At 39.9% G+C, this 16,468-nt stretch overlaps 1 protein-coding gene across 8 annotated transcripts in view; it reads left to right on the plus strand.

The window, feature by feature from the left end:
• OSBPL10 (oxysterol binding protein like 10) overlaps positions 1–16,468 on the plus strand; it is a 245,060-nt gene that overhangs the window by 86,997 nt on the left and 141,595 nt on the right. For all 8 annotated transcript variants that reach the window (XM_039843469.1, XM_039843466.1, XM_039843470.1 and 5 more), the window contains one exon: positions 445–524. In XM_039843469.1, coding sequence (XP_039699403.1) covers positions 445–524 — 80 coding nt within the window. The remainder of the gene's footprint in view (positions 1–444; positions 525–16,468) is intronic.

A 16,468-nucleotide genomic window follows, 5' to 3' on the forward strand; every position in this document is an offset into this window, starting at 1 on the left:
AACTGAACGCTTATTTTGTAAATGCTAATAGCTCCACAGTACAACTCTGGTAGATAACAAAAAGGCCCCGAAAAGCTATACTTTGATCCTCATATTAGCCACATGTGGTAGAGGCATTTAAAAATAATCATATTTTCCCTTCCTTGCTGCCTTTTCAAATAAGTAGAAATGACTTTTTCAGATGAGGTTAAAAAAATGGCAAAATTGTTCTTATAACGGACATTTCAGAATACATTTTTAATGTGGCTTAGGGAATTTTCTGTCGAGATTTAGTGTAATTTGCTTTTTTGGCTTAAGTACAGATTGCTCGAGAATCTCGATCTGCATTTATTTTTCCTTCTCCTACCCCTCACTCCCCCGGTCCCCCACCCACTTAGGTGGGTGTAGAAATAAGTTGGCTATGTTTTGGAACAATCTCCGTAAGCGTTTCTTTCTCTATTTTAGCTGCTGATGCAAAAGAGAAACAGTTTTGGGTGACTCAGCTTCGAGCTTGTGCCAAATACCACATGGAAACGAATTCTAAGGTAGGTAACCATGGGGAAGCAAGGAGGCATTCGATAGCTTGGACGGCTGCTCTTCAGCCCAATTATCTGTTTCTTTGGGGAAGCTGTTTTTCATGTTATTTTTTAAAAATTATCCACCGTAATGGAATTCATACGTGTCCTGCTACATTTATGTTTAGAGCCAAGAAAAAAGTGGTAGGATTCACTTGCGGGTAGAATGAGGAGGCATGCAGGCACTTTATTGGAAGTGATGCTGGAAAGAGACACTTGTGTTGCTCTCTGTGTTGTCAGTTTAGGCAGCTGTTAATTGGTCTGTTGAGAAACTTGCGTGGATGATTTCACTGTGGAGGCAGAGCAGTCAGATTTACTGCTTCTAGAGACTCGTTGTCACAGATCCTTAAAACCTAGACCCCAAATTGATTGAGTACTTCTACATTAAGGAGCTTCTGTATTCTAAGTGCATAAAAATGTCCTTGGGTAATTTGGCACCCAAGTATGAATTATTTTCTCCTCAGGATTCAGTATGAGATCTTGGATCAGATGTACAGAAGATAGGAGGCTGGCATTTTCATGGATTATTCAGAGGATTTTCAGTTATTAAAATACAGGAAATAAGTGAAAAATGCATTTATTCAGAACAATAAATATTCATTTTAATGTTCAAAGGCCTATCCCTTTTATATCCTAAGTTCAAATTTAGTTACTGTATCTAATTGCAGTCTTTTTCCATATTCCATGGACCAGCTAGAAAGACTCACACTTGAATTTCTGCTGATCTCATTTGCTATAACCTGCCTGCCATCTTGCTCAGGGCCCTGGGAAATGTTTTGCTTAGTGTGACCTTCCTGTTTCACTTCCAAATAGACAACCTGACACGATTTCTTCTCAAGGATTTTGTTCATTTTCTTTTTCTAGAGATGTCTTCTTTTCCTTAACTTGCTTGCCACAGTTGCCCTCAGCCTAATGGCTCTCTCAACTTGCCCCGTGTACAGTCCGGGCAATCATAGCTAGGGCCCCACTGCGAAAGCTGTCTTCCCTCTGGCCTTCTCTATTTTCCAGGAATTATATAGTTCTGGACATTTCATTAGTATTTTATAAACATGTAGGCAGAACAGTTAAAAAAAAAATTTAATATGCATCTTTTTACTTTTTCTAAAACAGAAGAGGATTAAATAAAAAGACCATGTCTCCATTATTGCCATCTATGGTCATTAGAGATAATTGCTCTTAACTATCATGTATGTCATTGTAGTAAAGTTAGCATGTGTTAGTGTATATTTATATATATCTGTATCTATGTCTACATCTACTTTTTTTTTTTTTTACTTACATTGATTATGTTATGTATACTGTTCCCCTCCGACTTACTAATATATTTTGGAGATTGTTCCCTATAAGACATATGGATCTACTGTACTCGTTGTAGGTTGGCCGAATGCTATTCTAAGGAATGGATGTCAGTGCTTTATTTAAGTACTCTGATACTCATTTAGGTTTTCATCGTTGTTATACATAATGCTTTATTAGTCTTTGTACATGTATCTTTTTGTATCTCTAGGTGTGTGTGTGTATATATGAATTTATACCAGTGGAATTGTTGGGTCACGAAGTGTGTACTTTCTAAATTTTCATAGACATTGCTAAATTGTCTTCTAAAAAAGTTGCCCCTCCTTTGTTCTTTGGTCAGTTTTGTGTGTGAGGGTGTTTTTCCCCCTCTTACTAACTGTGGCTCTTCCTAACATTCAGTTTTTGATAGTCTCACTGATAAAAAAAATGGATCCCGCGACTGGGGCTGAGTATGTTTTCAGATGTTTGTTGGCCACTTATATTTCTCTTATGTGAACTGCCAATTTGTATTTTTTACCCATTTTTCTATTGAGTTTATCTTTTTCTGTGCAGTAGCTGTATGTGTATTAAGTATATTTGTCCTTTGCCTGTCATTAGTAATGTATATATTTTCTCCTAGCAGGTCATTTGTATTTTGACTTCGAATATATATTTTTTACTATGCAGACTATTTAATTTTTCATGGTCAAATTTATTTTCAGTTTTGGCTTTTGGTTTTGCATCATGTATAGTGAAGGTCTTCTCTGTTCAAAACTATGAGAATATTCTTCCAGTAGTGAATTTATAGTTTAATCATCATGTTTAAATCATTGAATCGTCTGGAATTTATTTTGGGTCTAAGAATTCAGGTAGGAGGCAACCAACTTTAAGTATATTGGTGTTTTGATGAATTGAAGACTAGGAAAGATAAAGCTATCCATCCTAACGATAGTAAGAAACAGGAGAATTGGAAGAAATAAGAGAATTTGAAGATGCCCTGATTTTATTTTCTGATACATTCTCTGGGTAGTTTCAAGAATACAATTACTCTATTAGATTAGAACCAAAATAAATTAACAATTTAGCTATTAGGGCCTATAGGATTTCTTTTTTGAGAACTGGAGGTGAGATTGCTACCACCACTCAGGTATAGCTCTTGCGATCAATTGGGGAATAATAATTTTTGAACTGTGAACAGACCTTATTATTCAGCAGAAACATTATGAAGTCCAGGGCTGCTTGGGCAGAAGTTAGCAGTGAAAATGAAATTAGGCTTACAGTGAATGTTAACTTGATTTCCAGTTAACTATAGGGTGGCTGCTTACTTGGCATCATAGTCGTTAGGGGTGTATGCTAAGACTTCACTCGCTCTTCCTCATTCTCTCTCAGCAGGGCAGGTCCCTCCCCAGTAGACTGTAGAGAACTTTAAAGTCAAGCGTTCCCTGGTACAGATATTAGGTAGATGGAATGGTGCTATCAGTGAAGCTCACCTCCGTGAGAAGGGGAGGATAACCAGGTGTATAGAACACTGGAGCTGCAGAGGACTTTAAAGAGGACCAGTCCGAAACCCAGACCTGGTGAAATCAGTCAGTTCCTGGATGAGGTTTTCACCAGTCCAGAAGTGGAATGAGAAAAACAAAGAGTGAACTGTTCCCAGAAGATACCTTTATTCTTTATAAAGGACTGGTCTTTATTCAGAAATGACATTGCTTTGCTTTTGGAGTGTTAAAATATTTTTATTGTAGGAGATGGTAGAGTATTGATTGATCGATTAATCGCCTTTCTTAGGTATATTGAGGTATAATTTCTGAGGTTTATTGAGGTATAATTTACATAAAGTGAAATTCACCCTTTTTAAGTATAAAATTCATGCCTTTTAAGTGTTTATAAACTTTGAGTTTTGACAAATGTAGACAGTCATGTAACCATCACAATCATCATTCCACCATCCCCAAAAGCTCCTTCATTACCCTGTTGTGGTCTGTCCCCTCTCTTCTCCCTCAGCTCTTGGTAACTGCTGATCCATTTTCTGTTAATAGTTTTGCTTTTTCTAGAATGTTCTGTAAACGGAATTATACAGGCTTTTATATCAGACTTTTTTCACTTCGCATAATGCTTCTGGATTTTATCCATGCCGTTGTGTGCACTAGTAGCCAATTCTTTTTATTTTTAGGTATATTAGTGAATGTCATACTTTTTTTTGTTCTTAATACATGTTCTTACTTTAAAAAATCAGAAGTGATTTCCAATTTTCAGATTAAAATTATTAATTCCTAAATTTTCATATTAAAAAAACATTGGCCTTTGAAATCCAGCGGTCTGGCTGTCGGGTCCAGCCCCCTTTGGTTTACACATGAGGAAGATCCAACAAGGAGGGTTGTGCAGCTGAGACTTGAACTCCGATCTCCTGGTCTCCTGCTCGTGCGTCCCAGCCATCAGTAAGTGCTGCCATGTCCTTCCCTCCATGGGCGTTGGGATCCTTTTTAGGCTAGTTTGTTTTCGGATGGACAACAGAATCTTCCTTTTTTTGAATAATCACGCAGGTTCATCCTGTGGCCTCCAGTGTCGTTTGAGGTGTAGTTGCAAGGATGCGAGGCTGGTCTGCTAGGAAGAGTAGAACACTGACTTTTTCTGAAAACACAAACAACAACAAAACAAAACATCCTGTTTTTAATACTGTATAAAAATTGAAGCAGTATAGAGCCCTACATTGACTGGAAAAGTGTTAAGAGAGCTGTCCTCATGAGAATTTACTTGTGTGTGACTTTGAAAGTCTCAAAAATGCAGGAGTGTGTTTCTTGCTTATCGAGTAGGCGGTGTTGGGAAACTCCTAGGATAGGGAATAGTGGTATTATGGGAACTGCAGTAAGCACTGAGGTGGGGAAAGGAACTGGCCTGTTGACAGAAGTAATGATAATTAATACATCATATATGAATGAATGTCACTCATGATTGCATTATTTTTCACAGCGGTCCTGTGAGGTAGGTAGCATTATCTCCATTTTTACAAATTAGAAAAGAGGCCAGTTAAACTTAAATGGTCTCAGAGTCACACGGCAGTTAGTGACTGGACCGGGACAAGAGACCAAGTTGCTAAACATGCCTCTCACCATCATCTTCCATCCTAGTTTGGATGGAGCTGATTGGAAGGTTGATGATGCTACTGTCCCCCTGTGAACTCCATATTTTATAACACAGTGGGGACAGCTCTGTAACCAGATACCTATACCTTTTATGTAATCAGGGGACCCCTTCTCCAATCTTTTAAATAGCTTCTGATTACAAAATTTTCTTTAGTGAATTGTCTTGAAAGTAATGTTAGCCTTTTCTACTTTTGTGTGTGTGTGTGTGTGTGTGCGTGTGTGCGTGCATGTGTGTGATGTAAGCTTACCAAAGATGAGCATTTTGGGCAGGTCCCCATGAATTTTGAATTAAAAGCATCTTCTGATTCAGTGACTCATATACTATATGGATAGTTCACTAATCTGCTCTGAGGCTAGTTGGACATTAATACCTTCTCCTCTGACTTTCATCTCTAAAGGATAAATTTGTGACATGTGGTAGATGTAGAGGCTTTCAACCATTACATACCCAGTCTCGCCAGATGGGGTGTGGTGGTTCAAACTATTGACAGAGCTCAGGACTTCCTTTTTTGGTTTAGCTGGCTTCTTTCTGATTGCCACCTCCATCCCCACCACAAACATATGCTTATTATGAATTCACAGATGATTGCTTTGTTTCCCCGTAATGGAAGTAGCATTATTTTAAAAAATTGTGAATGTTACCTACACACAATATAAAACATCCAGAAGATAGGAAAGTATAAAGAAGGAAAAAAAAAAATTCCAAAACTTAGCCCCATATCTAATCTCTGATGATATCATTTGGCTGTACATCTTTCCAGACACTCTGCTGTTTGGATAAAAGAGATCACATGACTCCATTTGGAGTTGATCCTTCTAGTCTTTTTTCTGTACTTGAATATGCCCAGCAATCACAAATTTGTTTTCAAGAGCAGCTTACCTCTCCATGAGGATGGACTACAAGACCAGGCTTCGGCCACAGACTTATTCTTCTCTGCGTTTGGGTGGTTTTATCTTTGAAATGACTGTGTGTATGACTAGTGGCGAGCGTCTTAGAACATTTCTGGAACCTCCTTTGTGTTTTATCTTCCAGTCTGCTACTTGCCCTTGCCTCTCAGTCCTTTCTCATTCCTTTTCCCTTATCGTGCACTTGTTTAGATCCAGATAAGAAATTGAGGAAATAAAGGAATATTTTTACTGGTGATTTCTAACAATATGGAAAATATAGCTTTTTTTGTTCTCATCTGTGGGGCAATTAAAAGAGGAAATGTAGGTATTCGGGTCATTTGAAATGGTTTGCACTATTCACTGTACTTGAAATCCTTTCTCTGGGTTTTCGAGGCCCCAGGCCTGACTCCTGCACTTGATTGCGTGCTCTTTGAGCACAAACCCTTACTGCCAAGTTCACTTAGGAAGACTGTAGTTCTAAGGGAACCTTTGTCTGTGTAAAGAGTTTGAAGACACTGTGGCTAGATCACACCGATGTATGGTTAGGGCTCCTCGTCCTTGTCAGGTAATTCCAAATTAAAATGTAAATTCCAGGGTATAGTTTTATGCAAATTTGGTCATGGAGGAATATGATTACTTAATATAGGATTTAAAGTTCATTGTAAGTCTTAGGAGGTCGTGAATGAGCAGTGGAAGCTGCTAAGTTTCAGGGAGTGTATATATAAATATTCACGCTCGAAGCTTCCCACATTGCTAGTATTTTTCTTTTTTTTCCAGTCCCCTAGAATGATGGTTGGCATACTAATTTCTGTGAGGCTTTGTGGTATTCGAGCTCTGTCTCCTCCACAGTGGCTGGGTGTGGACGCCACCAGGGATAGGTGGGATGGCTCCTCCTCTTCCCTTGTAGCTTTGGGGAAGCTAATGCCCATGTTTATACAACCTCCATGTGACAGCTGACACCTGTGATGTTTATAATTCACATCCCCGGCTTTTGCCATGACATCTGGTACCCTGCCCCCTCAGTGGCATAGGGGTTCAAACAAGGCATGATAGAGCAATGGACAGTGAGAAATGAGGCAGAGGAGTGATGGGCGGGCCTGGCAAACTGGCTGCATGCCTGCTCTTGTCCAGGAGAGTGTGCTCTGTGGGTGTCATCTGTCCGGAGGGCTGTGTGCTTGCTTGAGTGCACAGAAGTGGATTGGTTGAGAGGCCCAGCTGGTGACTCTGCCCCTGGTAGCCAGGTTCAGATGCTGATGTTTGGAGACATTCCAGATTTTATTTGGGGATGTGTGGAGGATGTGTGAACTACTTCTAGGGAATTAGAAAGGGAAGGTGTGGGTGGTGAATTCTGGCTATATGTTAAATGCACAGTTAAGTATGAAGAGTGAGGAGATTCGAAGCTACTGTTTCATTGTCCTAGGAATCTTCATCTCCTGATGGTGAAAGATGCCAACTTTCCACAACCCTAGGTCTAAGCCTGGGTCTGAGCACTGGAGAGGTGCATCACAACAGTAAGCACCTGCTTGCTGCTGAGACTAACCCAGTGACATCTGTAGAATATGAAACCACTCAGTTACGTGAGACTTCATATGTCATCTAGTCCAGTGTTCTGATCTTAGCTCATCTCACTACTTGCACAAAAATACACACCAACATTTTTATGCTAAGAATGAAGAAATATGGGTTGATTCTTCCCAAAACAATACCTAATTTTATTTACGTAGAGAGGTCGCTGATGGCAACTTAGTGACCGAATGCTAAGAATTTGGTGGTCATTTTAAAAATGATATTGAATACCTCTCTTTTATGATTAAATAAATTTGAAGCCTCTCAGAACAGTTTGGGAAGAACTCAGAAATAACAGAATGAATAAAAAGTGGGAAGGAATTTCAAACTTATTTTGTTCCACTTGTCAAAAACAGTAGATGTGAGAAATAGGACAAAAGGTAGGTTCTAAAACTGCGTGGTCCAAAATGGAAGCCTCTAGCCACATGAGGCTATTTAAATTTAAATTAACTGAAATTAAATAAAATTTAAAAGTCAGTTCCTCAGTTGCACTTAGCTGCATTTCAGGTGCTCAGTAGGCACCTGTAGCTGGTGGCTGCAGTGTTGGACAGCATGAATATAGAACACTACCATCACCACAGAAAGTCCTGTTGGACAGTGATGGTAAAGCTTCAATTAGTACTTTACAGTTGCTAAAGAGGAACTTACTGATGTTCAGTTTAAACTCCTCTGGCACTGTGGACAGTTTTACTTTTTTTAAAAAAAATCTAGAAAGATTGAATGGTGCTCCCCAACCCTCTGTCCTTCCTCCTTCCTTTCCATCCTTTCTCCTTCCTTTCCATCCTTCCTGTCAGGAGTTCTGGTCTGCTCTGCAGCCTTGGCATTAAATATCTGGACCACTCTCACTTCTTGAGTTGCCTTCTCCGTGCGATGGTGACGTTGGCCTCACTCATCTGAAGGCGGGAACTGGTGGTCTCTTGTGGTTGGATTCTGCTCCCTCACCCCACTGCAGTGGGTTGTCAAGGAGACGTCTAGTTTGAGCTTTCGTGGGGAGCAGAGCAGCAAAGTTGCTGATGGTGCCGCTCCCTGGCTTCAACAACCTCTTCTAGCACATTGCCTCCTAGGACAAAATCCAAAACTTTGCTTTGGCATCCGGTGCCCATCACACTCCAGGTCCAGTTTCTTCTCTCCTCTTCCACCCTCGTGCACTCGGCGTTCTAGACAAGCAGGTCCCCAGACACAGAGTGTACTTGCACGCTTCCTGCTGTTTCCTCTACTGGGAATGCCTTTCGTCCTCTGTCCTTCATGTGGCAAATAGCCATATGGTTTTCAAGGCTCATGCGCTTCTGTGATGCCTTCCTGACCTGGGTGGGCAGAGTGGATCTTCTCTCTTGTGTGTTCCCATTTATACCTGTATTACAGTGCTCCTTATGGGTGTGTGTGTGTGTGTGTGTGTGTGTGTGTGTGTGTGTGTGACTCATAGTTGACTGTCTTTAACACGCAGGACTGTGGGGAAGTCATAGTTGCATCTTCAGTAGCTGCCACTGTCATAGAGGTGGAGGACATAAACTTAGTGCATTTTAAGCCCTCAATAAATGTCAACTCTTCTTCCTCAGTCCTCCCTATTAGTATTAGTAGCAGGAATTTCTTACTAGTAGCGGTGTTGGGTTTGGTTTCCTTAATAACTATCCAAGTTATCATACTTTATGTTCCTCAGATATCGTATTTTGTATTATACGAAGTATTTGAGAAATCTATTTCTACAGAGAGAGCTGTTAGCTTCCTGTAGCTGAAAATCAGGAGTAACTTTCAAGCAAAATGTGTCTTAATTTTTTTTGAGAGAGAGAAAGAAGCAAGAGGAACATATTTTGGGGAAAAGAAAAATAATAAACAGCATCTATCAACTATCATTTATCAGCATTACTGTGTGGCAGGTACTAAGAAAAGTGCTTTTCTTGGATTATCTTATATTTTTCTCACTACAGACCTATGAGGCAGGTACTATATTACCACATTTTATAGGTGAGGACATTCAAGTGCAGAGATGGATAAGTAATATGCCTGCCCACGTATGCATAGCTAGCAAGTGACTGTGATCTATTTTTAAAAACTTGAGATATAATTCACATACCATAAAGTTTACCCCCTTTAAAGTATACATTTCAGTGGTTTTAGTATATTCATAAAGTTGTACAACCGTCATCACTGTCTCATCCCAGAATATTTTATCACCCCCCGAAGAAACCCCCATGATCATTAGCAGTCACTCCTTGTTGCCCACACAACCCCCACCTTCCCCAGCCCTGTCAACCACAAACCACTGTCTCCATGGATTTGCCTATTCTGGATATTTTGTGTAAATGGAATCATTAAATGTGGCCTTTAGTGTCTAGCTTATTTCACTTAGCATAATGTCTTCAAGCTTCTTTCACACTGTAGCATGAATCAATACTTTATTTCTTTTTTTTTTGCCTGAATAATATTCCATTATATAGACATGTCACATTTTTTATCTATTCAGCAGTTGATGGATATTTGAATTGTTTTCACTTTTTGGCTATTATGAATAGTGTTGCTATGAACATTTGTATACAAGTTTTTGTGTGAATGTGTGTTCATTTCTTTTGGCTATATACTAAAAATGGAGTTGCTGGGTCATATGTAGCTCTGTGTTTAACTTTTTGAGGAATTGCCACAGTATTTTCCATGGTGGCTTCACCATTTTACGTTCTTATGGCAATGTATGAGGGTTCCAGTTTTATTACACCTTTGTCAACACTTGATATTGTCTGTTTAGTTTAGTTTATTATAGCCATCCTAGTGGGTACAAAGTTGTATCTCATTGTGGTTTTGGTTTGCATTTCTCTAATGACTAATGATGTTGAGTATCTTCTCTTCATGTGCTTATTGGTCATTCATATATCTTTGTTGGAGAAATGTCTACTTAAATCCTTTGTCTTTTTTATTTTTGAGTTATGAGAGTTCTTTATATATTCTGCATACCAGACCCTTATCAGACACACGATTTGTAAATATTTTCTCCCCTTATGTGGCTTGTCTTTTCACTTTTCTCACCTTTTTTTTTGGTATGAATGAAATTTTTGAGAACAAATAGAGCATCGGGGATGGTGGATGGAGTAGGGAATTGGAGTCAAAGGACCTGGTTTCTGGCTGTGCCCGGGCTACTCACAGCAGCTAACCAGTCTTGTTATCTAGAGTAACTTGATCTATTTTAGTGTCAGTTCCTACCCCTGTAAATTGGGCAAAATAATGGTATCAACTATACAGGATGGTTTTTAGGATTAAATGACATTAGCACTTCACAAATACCAGTTCTTTTATAACATGGACTCTTCCAGCTCTGCTACAACTTCTGTGTTGACAGGTAACTCGGTTGTGGAGCTAGGTTCCACCTGAGGATGGATCACCCAGGAGTAGTAGCTAAGAATCTCCCCTAAAACCTGATTGTGATGATGCTCTCCTAATAAGGTTTGATAGACTTGCCCACATGATTATATTTCTCAGAATATGTATAAACGCATCAGAAAGTTCTGGTATAATCCAGACTTAACTACTTTGGCGTGGTTCACATTGGGTGGTCTTGCGGAGCTAGCCTCACTTTCTGTGAGGTAGATAGGACTGGGTTCAAAACCAGCCCTGTAATGCCACTTGGGGCAAGTTACTCTCTGAACTTCAGTGCCTCATCTATGAAATGGGGACAACAGTTGTTGTTGATGTGAAGATAGAATTTTGGATAGTGGTGAGGATTAAATGAGATCACGTCCATTGCGTTCCCATTGCACAGCCAGACACTGAGTTAGTTTCCACAAGGGGTATTGGGTTTACAGAGTTACCCTGCCAAATTGGGCCTCATGAGGTGAGCTCCTTGGGAAATGCCTAATACTGGACTGGCCAAGGCTGTATGCATAGCCAGCAAAATGGGGTATTTCCGATCAATAACTCTCTAATCAGAAGAGATTTTTTTTTTACTTATTTAAATCATTATATATTAAAATTGATGAAAGTTTATGGAAAAAAGGATGGGGGAAGTATACCATTGTGGAACCCATCAACCAGTCAAAACAAAAAACAGCAAGTTGAGACACAAAGACAAAATCTGGAAGGATGCACAGGCTAATAACAGTGATTTGGGGGATTTAGTGTTGAAAGAAGGGATTTACGTGTACCCTTTGATACTATTTGAAATGTTCATATTGTGCATTGTTTAATTATAATCATGCATGTAATAAACTGTAGTTACTTAACTGGTTAAAAATTTAAATTTGTAAAAAGAAATTTATTTTTAAAGTGGAGCTGAGTCGTTTGGACATATTCTTAGGCCACTGTTAAGCCTGTCCTTTATCTGCAGGCAGAAGCTCTTCACCAGGCAGTCACTGATTAACCTGCTTCTCATTATATTCTTCACTGAAAGTCTTAAAACCAAATGTCCTTGAAGATATTTGATAATTCCAGATTCCTGCCAATTCAGATTAGGCTTCTATTCTTGTTGCTCAGAATTGATTTTACTTGATATGGTTTGAAGTGTTTAAAGTTTAATGCTCATTGGGGAATGTGTTCCATTTCACCCCTTTATTTGAATTAAACAGTGATTAATGATGAGTGCAGAGTGGCCCCTTCCTCAGCTGAAACCTTCTGTATAGGGGTGGTTTGGCTGATAGCAGAAGTAGCACCGTCTGTGTCCTGGGTCCTGGGTCCTGGGTCCTGGGTCCTGGGTCCTGGGTCCTGGGTCCTGGGTTCTGTGAGCAGAACTTCTCCATCCATGGACCGAGTAAGAGTGAATGACACTGAAGGTTCCAGGGGGTCAATGCTGCCTGCCTGAAAACACTTAGAAATCCCATATGTCTCACATTTGACTCATGCAGCTTACTGCATGAAATACTGGCCTGATTTAATATTTAAAAATTATTTTCCCCAAATTGTTGGGTAAAAGCAAGATGAAACCCATCTCCCATTGAGATTCTGAGGATGAAAAGTTCCCCAGGTTGAAAAGCAGAACTTCGTGGTTACCGTCAGTTTTCCTAAATAGCAGATCTTTGGGGGAACAGAAAACGATGGATTTAAGCTTGTAAACTCCCAGCAGATAAAGCTGGACAAGCTCATCTGAGGATTTATTCTTCCCTCGGCTCTGTCTTCCTATTTTCTGCTGTTAGGCAATTTTACATTCATGTTATATTGAGCTCAGTGCCATTTTTCTTCTAGAATTTTTCACAGATAATTACCTTTTGGGTACTTAAAATTAAGTGTAAAACATCATCCTCCTAAACATACCATCAAATTAAGTAAATAAAACACAATTTAAGAACAGCTTTTATTAAAACAATAAAGTTTGGGGAGTTTTTATTGTCTTAATAAAGTACAACAATTTTGCATACCTTCTCAAGCATAATTTTAATGTGAGGCTGCCTGCCTTGCCCAAAAGTAAACAGTGCTACCTAGGATGATGATCTTCCTCAAGGGGACCTTCAGATGTGAAAAAAAATGTTAGGGAAAGAAAGATACAGTTTTGATTCAGTTGAACTAATTTATTCCACCATTTATCTATACTGAAATAGGGCTTTGTTCTAGAAATAAGTAGTTGCTGTTTCTGTCTAGAATATTGGCGGCCGATTTCATATTGATAGGCCTCTGTGAGAAGTTTTGATTCGAGGCAGGATAGACAACTCAGTCCAAGGACATTTCCCATGCTGAACTTCACGACAGACAAGTGTGAATGAAGGTGCTAACATCAGGAGAATCCAGCCATGTAGCTGGAGTCTGCTATTCAGAGTGAGCTTGTCTGGTCTCTGTCTTGCTGCTATTGGGAGAAGAGCTTAGAAGGTCAACTTGAAAATAGTGTTCAACAAATGCTGACTGCCTGTGTGCCCTTGTTCTGGCAGTGGGGATGTCGGGGGTGGAGCATGGAGAGTGGTCACGTGGGGTTTACACTTTTGTGGGGAACCAGTCAAGAAACAGACACTATGTCAGGTAGCAATAGTTTTCTATGAAGAAAAATAAAGCAAGGCCAGGAATTAGAAAACGGGGAGAATTTAAAGGTATTTCTGTTAAAAGATACATTCTATATACACCATAGCCTTTTAAAATATCAATACCATAAAAGGTAAAGGAGATTGTGGAAATGTTCCAAATTGAATGTGGCTAGAGACATGACGACTAAATGCAATACCTGACCCTAAACTGAATCTGACTTTGTATTGACAAAATTAGAATCTGGGCAGTGGATTAATAAGGTAGTTGATACCTGTATTGTGATTATGTAAGAAAATACCCTTGTTTGTAGGAAGGACACAATGAAGTAGTGAATACCTAAGGGTGAAAGGCTAGGCTGTGCTGTATGTAACGTATCCTGAAATGGTTTAAAATTTTTGTGTGTGTGATTCTGTGTGTGTAGATAGAAGGGGGCAGAAGAGAAGGAACAAATGAGATAAAATGTTAATTGGTAAAACTGTTAAAAAGGATACATGGGTGTTCCTTTTGCAACCTTCTTCAAGTTCAAAATTATACATGATTTTAAAAAATCTTTTCATATAGAAATAATATAACACTTTTTCAAAGAAGATCCCATCTTTTTTTTAAATGCATACATTCCTTGGGAGATATTTCCTATAAATCATTTACATGTTAGTGTGAATTTTAAGGAAAATAATTCTTTACCTGCTCTTTTCTAGTGAGACTGATGACCAAGGAGCTCAGTAGTTTTCTGAGAGTTAAAGAGAATTTGGGGAAAAGAGGCATTATAGGGTCAAGCTAATATGGATAACTGGTTAGAATACTGGGTCTTGGAGAGTAGGGTGGATGATGTGTTGTGGAAATAGAGATTTAGAAAGGAAGGTTGGGGCAAGTCAGTGATAAACTGCCACTGGGTTGAATGTTGGCCTTTATGATTGGGCAACTTCTGTAGCCCATTCTTTATGCTATCTTTGGTATTTATCTAGTTTTGAAAAACAACTTTATGGAGATGTAATTTATATATCATGAAAGAAGGTTGTAGATGACCATATTTATATAAATATAATATGTGAAATTATTATGCCAGTATCTATCAAAATTGATCAAAATGCTAGGCACAGTGATAAGTACCTTACTAGACATTAGTTTAACACTTCTCAAGTTCTTACAAGGTACATTTTAGTTTTGTGATAGAGAATGAGGACAGTAAAACTCTAGAGGTTATAAATAACTACCTTAGGTCAGATACTTGGTGAGGGGATGAATTTCGAACCCAGGTCTCTGATACTTCGAAGCCAGTGAACTGGGCTGCATTGCCATGTCTTTTACCACCAATGCGGGAATTGTGCAGACATTGTGAACACAGACTCCTTGTCCCTGGTACCCTAGAATGGAACATGGGGCACTTTCTGAAATGTGGAAGGAAGAACGAGAAAGATTTTGTAAGTAATCTTAATATGTAGGAAAATGAAAATATTTGGGAAGTTGACTGAGCATTTTCTGGGTTAGTTTGAGCTGGAAAATCTATCCCATCCACCCACTTACCTGTTCATCTCTACCTATCCAGCCACCCACCCACTCACCCATCGGAGTTGTGTTCTCCAGGCCGGTGTCTAACTTGGATTTGCAGTTTTTTGGTCCTGCCAGGCACCAACATCCCCACCCTCTCCTGCCCATGGTACATATTTGATGATCCTCTTTCTCTGCTGTAAACTTTGCCTCCTTTGTTTGCTATTCCTAGCTGCTTTTACAGTCTTCACAGACCCCTTGACACTTACTCTTGACAGTTGTAAAGAAGCCCATTTGGAGTTAGGATACAGGGACATTTTCAATGGAACACTGAGTTCCATTAGTAGGTTGGCATCCACCTTCAGGATCTTTCTTCCCTCCGAATCCTCCTTGGCCAGGGGAGCAGCTGGAAAAGTTTGCTGATGCCTGATACTTGTATTTAGGATATATATTTTTGTATTTGCCTACTTGACAGCTTCTCTTAATGGCATCTTTTTTATCCTCTGTAAGCCCTCCTGATGGCAAATCTGCATACCTCTTTGGATTTAAAAGCTACTTCTTTTGCTCACTGGACAGCAGGCATTTATAAACTGCCTACTGCGTGCAGTGCACTGATCTTAGTGTTCTCTCCTTTACAGCTTATAACATAGACACTTGAAGTTTCTAGATTTTCGTCATGCATTGATGTAAAAAATAAGAATAACAATAAGAGACTCCTTTGATCCTATGGAAATAGTTTGTTAGTCACAAAAATGTGTTCTTGTCATGATGGTGATGATAACAGTGTATTATAGTTCATAAGTTCAGGGTTTCTCAGTGTTGGCATTATTGGTGTTTTTGTCCGGATAATTCTTTGCTGTGTGGGGCTGTCCTGAGTACTGTAGGGTGTTCAGCATCCCAGTCTTCGACCCACCTGATGCCAGTAGCACCCCCACCACCAGTGTGACAACCAAACAGGTCTTCTGATTCTGGAGGGGACAGAATCACCTCTAGGTGAGAAATGCTGCCTCATGCACTTCTCACAACAATCCTGTTAGGTCAGTGTTATCTCCATTTTACAGATGAGGAAATTGAGGCTCAGAAAGCTTAAATGGCCACATGGCTAGGATGCGACAGAGATGAGATTTGAAGCCATCCCCATATGTTTGGCCCTTCGTCTGAGGCCCTTCTGTACCCCCAGCTGCTGGGAAATTGTCTCAGTGTCCACAGAGAAGCAAGGCCGACGGCGTGGTTCTGCAGTAGAGCTTGTGCTCTGGGGAAAGGCCCTTTTCTCTTGCCAGGTGTGAGACAGCCCATCCATCTCCTGGGCCTCTCCCCCGGTGAGAGTTGCAGCTAGGAATTGAGAGAGACTTTACTAACGAAGCAGTTCTCTACCAGACCAGCTTGGGAGAGCCCCAGGCCCAGCCATGGAATGAAAGGGACCCCAGACTTTGCGGCCTTGAACCCCCTGTGCCAGGATTCTGCACAGATCTGAGAAGAGTCGGGTGGCACCTCTGGCACAAGTTACTATTGCTAAGGAGGCAAATCACATTTCTGAAGTTTTATTTCGCCCCATGCTCTGTGCTGCACCGGAAGATTGGAGAAGAGACTGGAGAGAATGTTCGCTTGAGGTGGAAACTCGACAGT

Source organism: Pteropus medius, unplaced genomic scaffold (genome assembly GCF_902729225.1).
Source record: "Pteropus medius unplaced genomic scaffold, Ma_sr-lr_union100, whole genome shotgun sequence".
NCBI lineage: Eukaryota > Metazoa > Chordata > Mammalia > Chiroptera > Pteropodidae > Pteropus > Pteropus medius.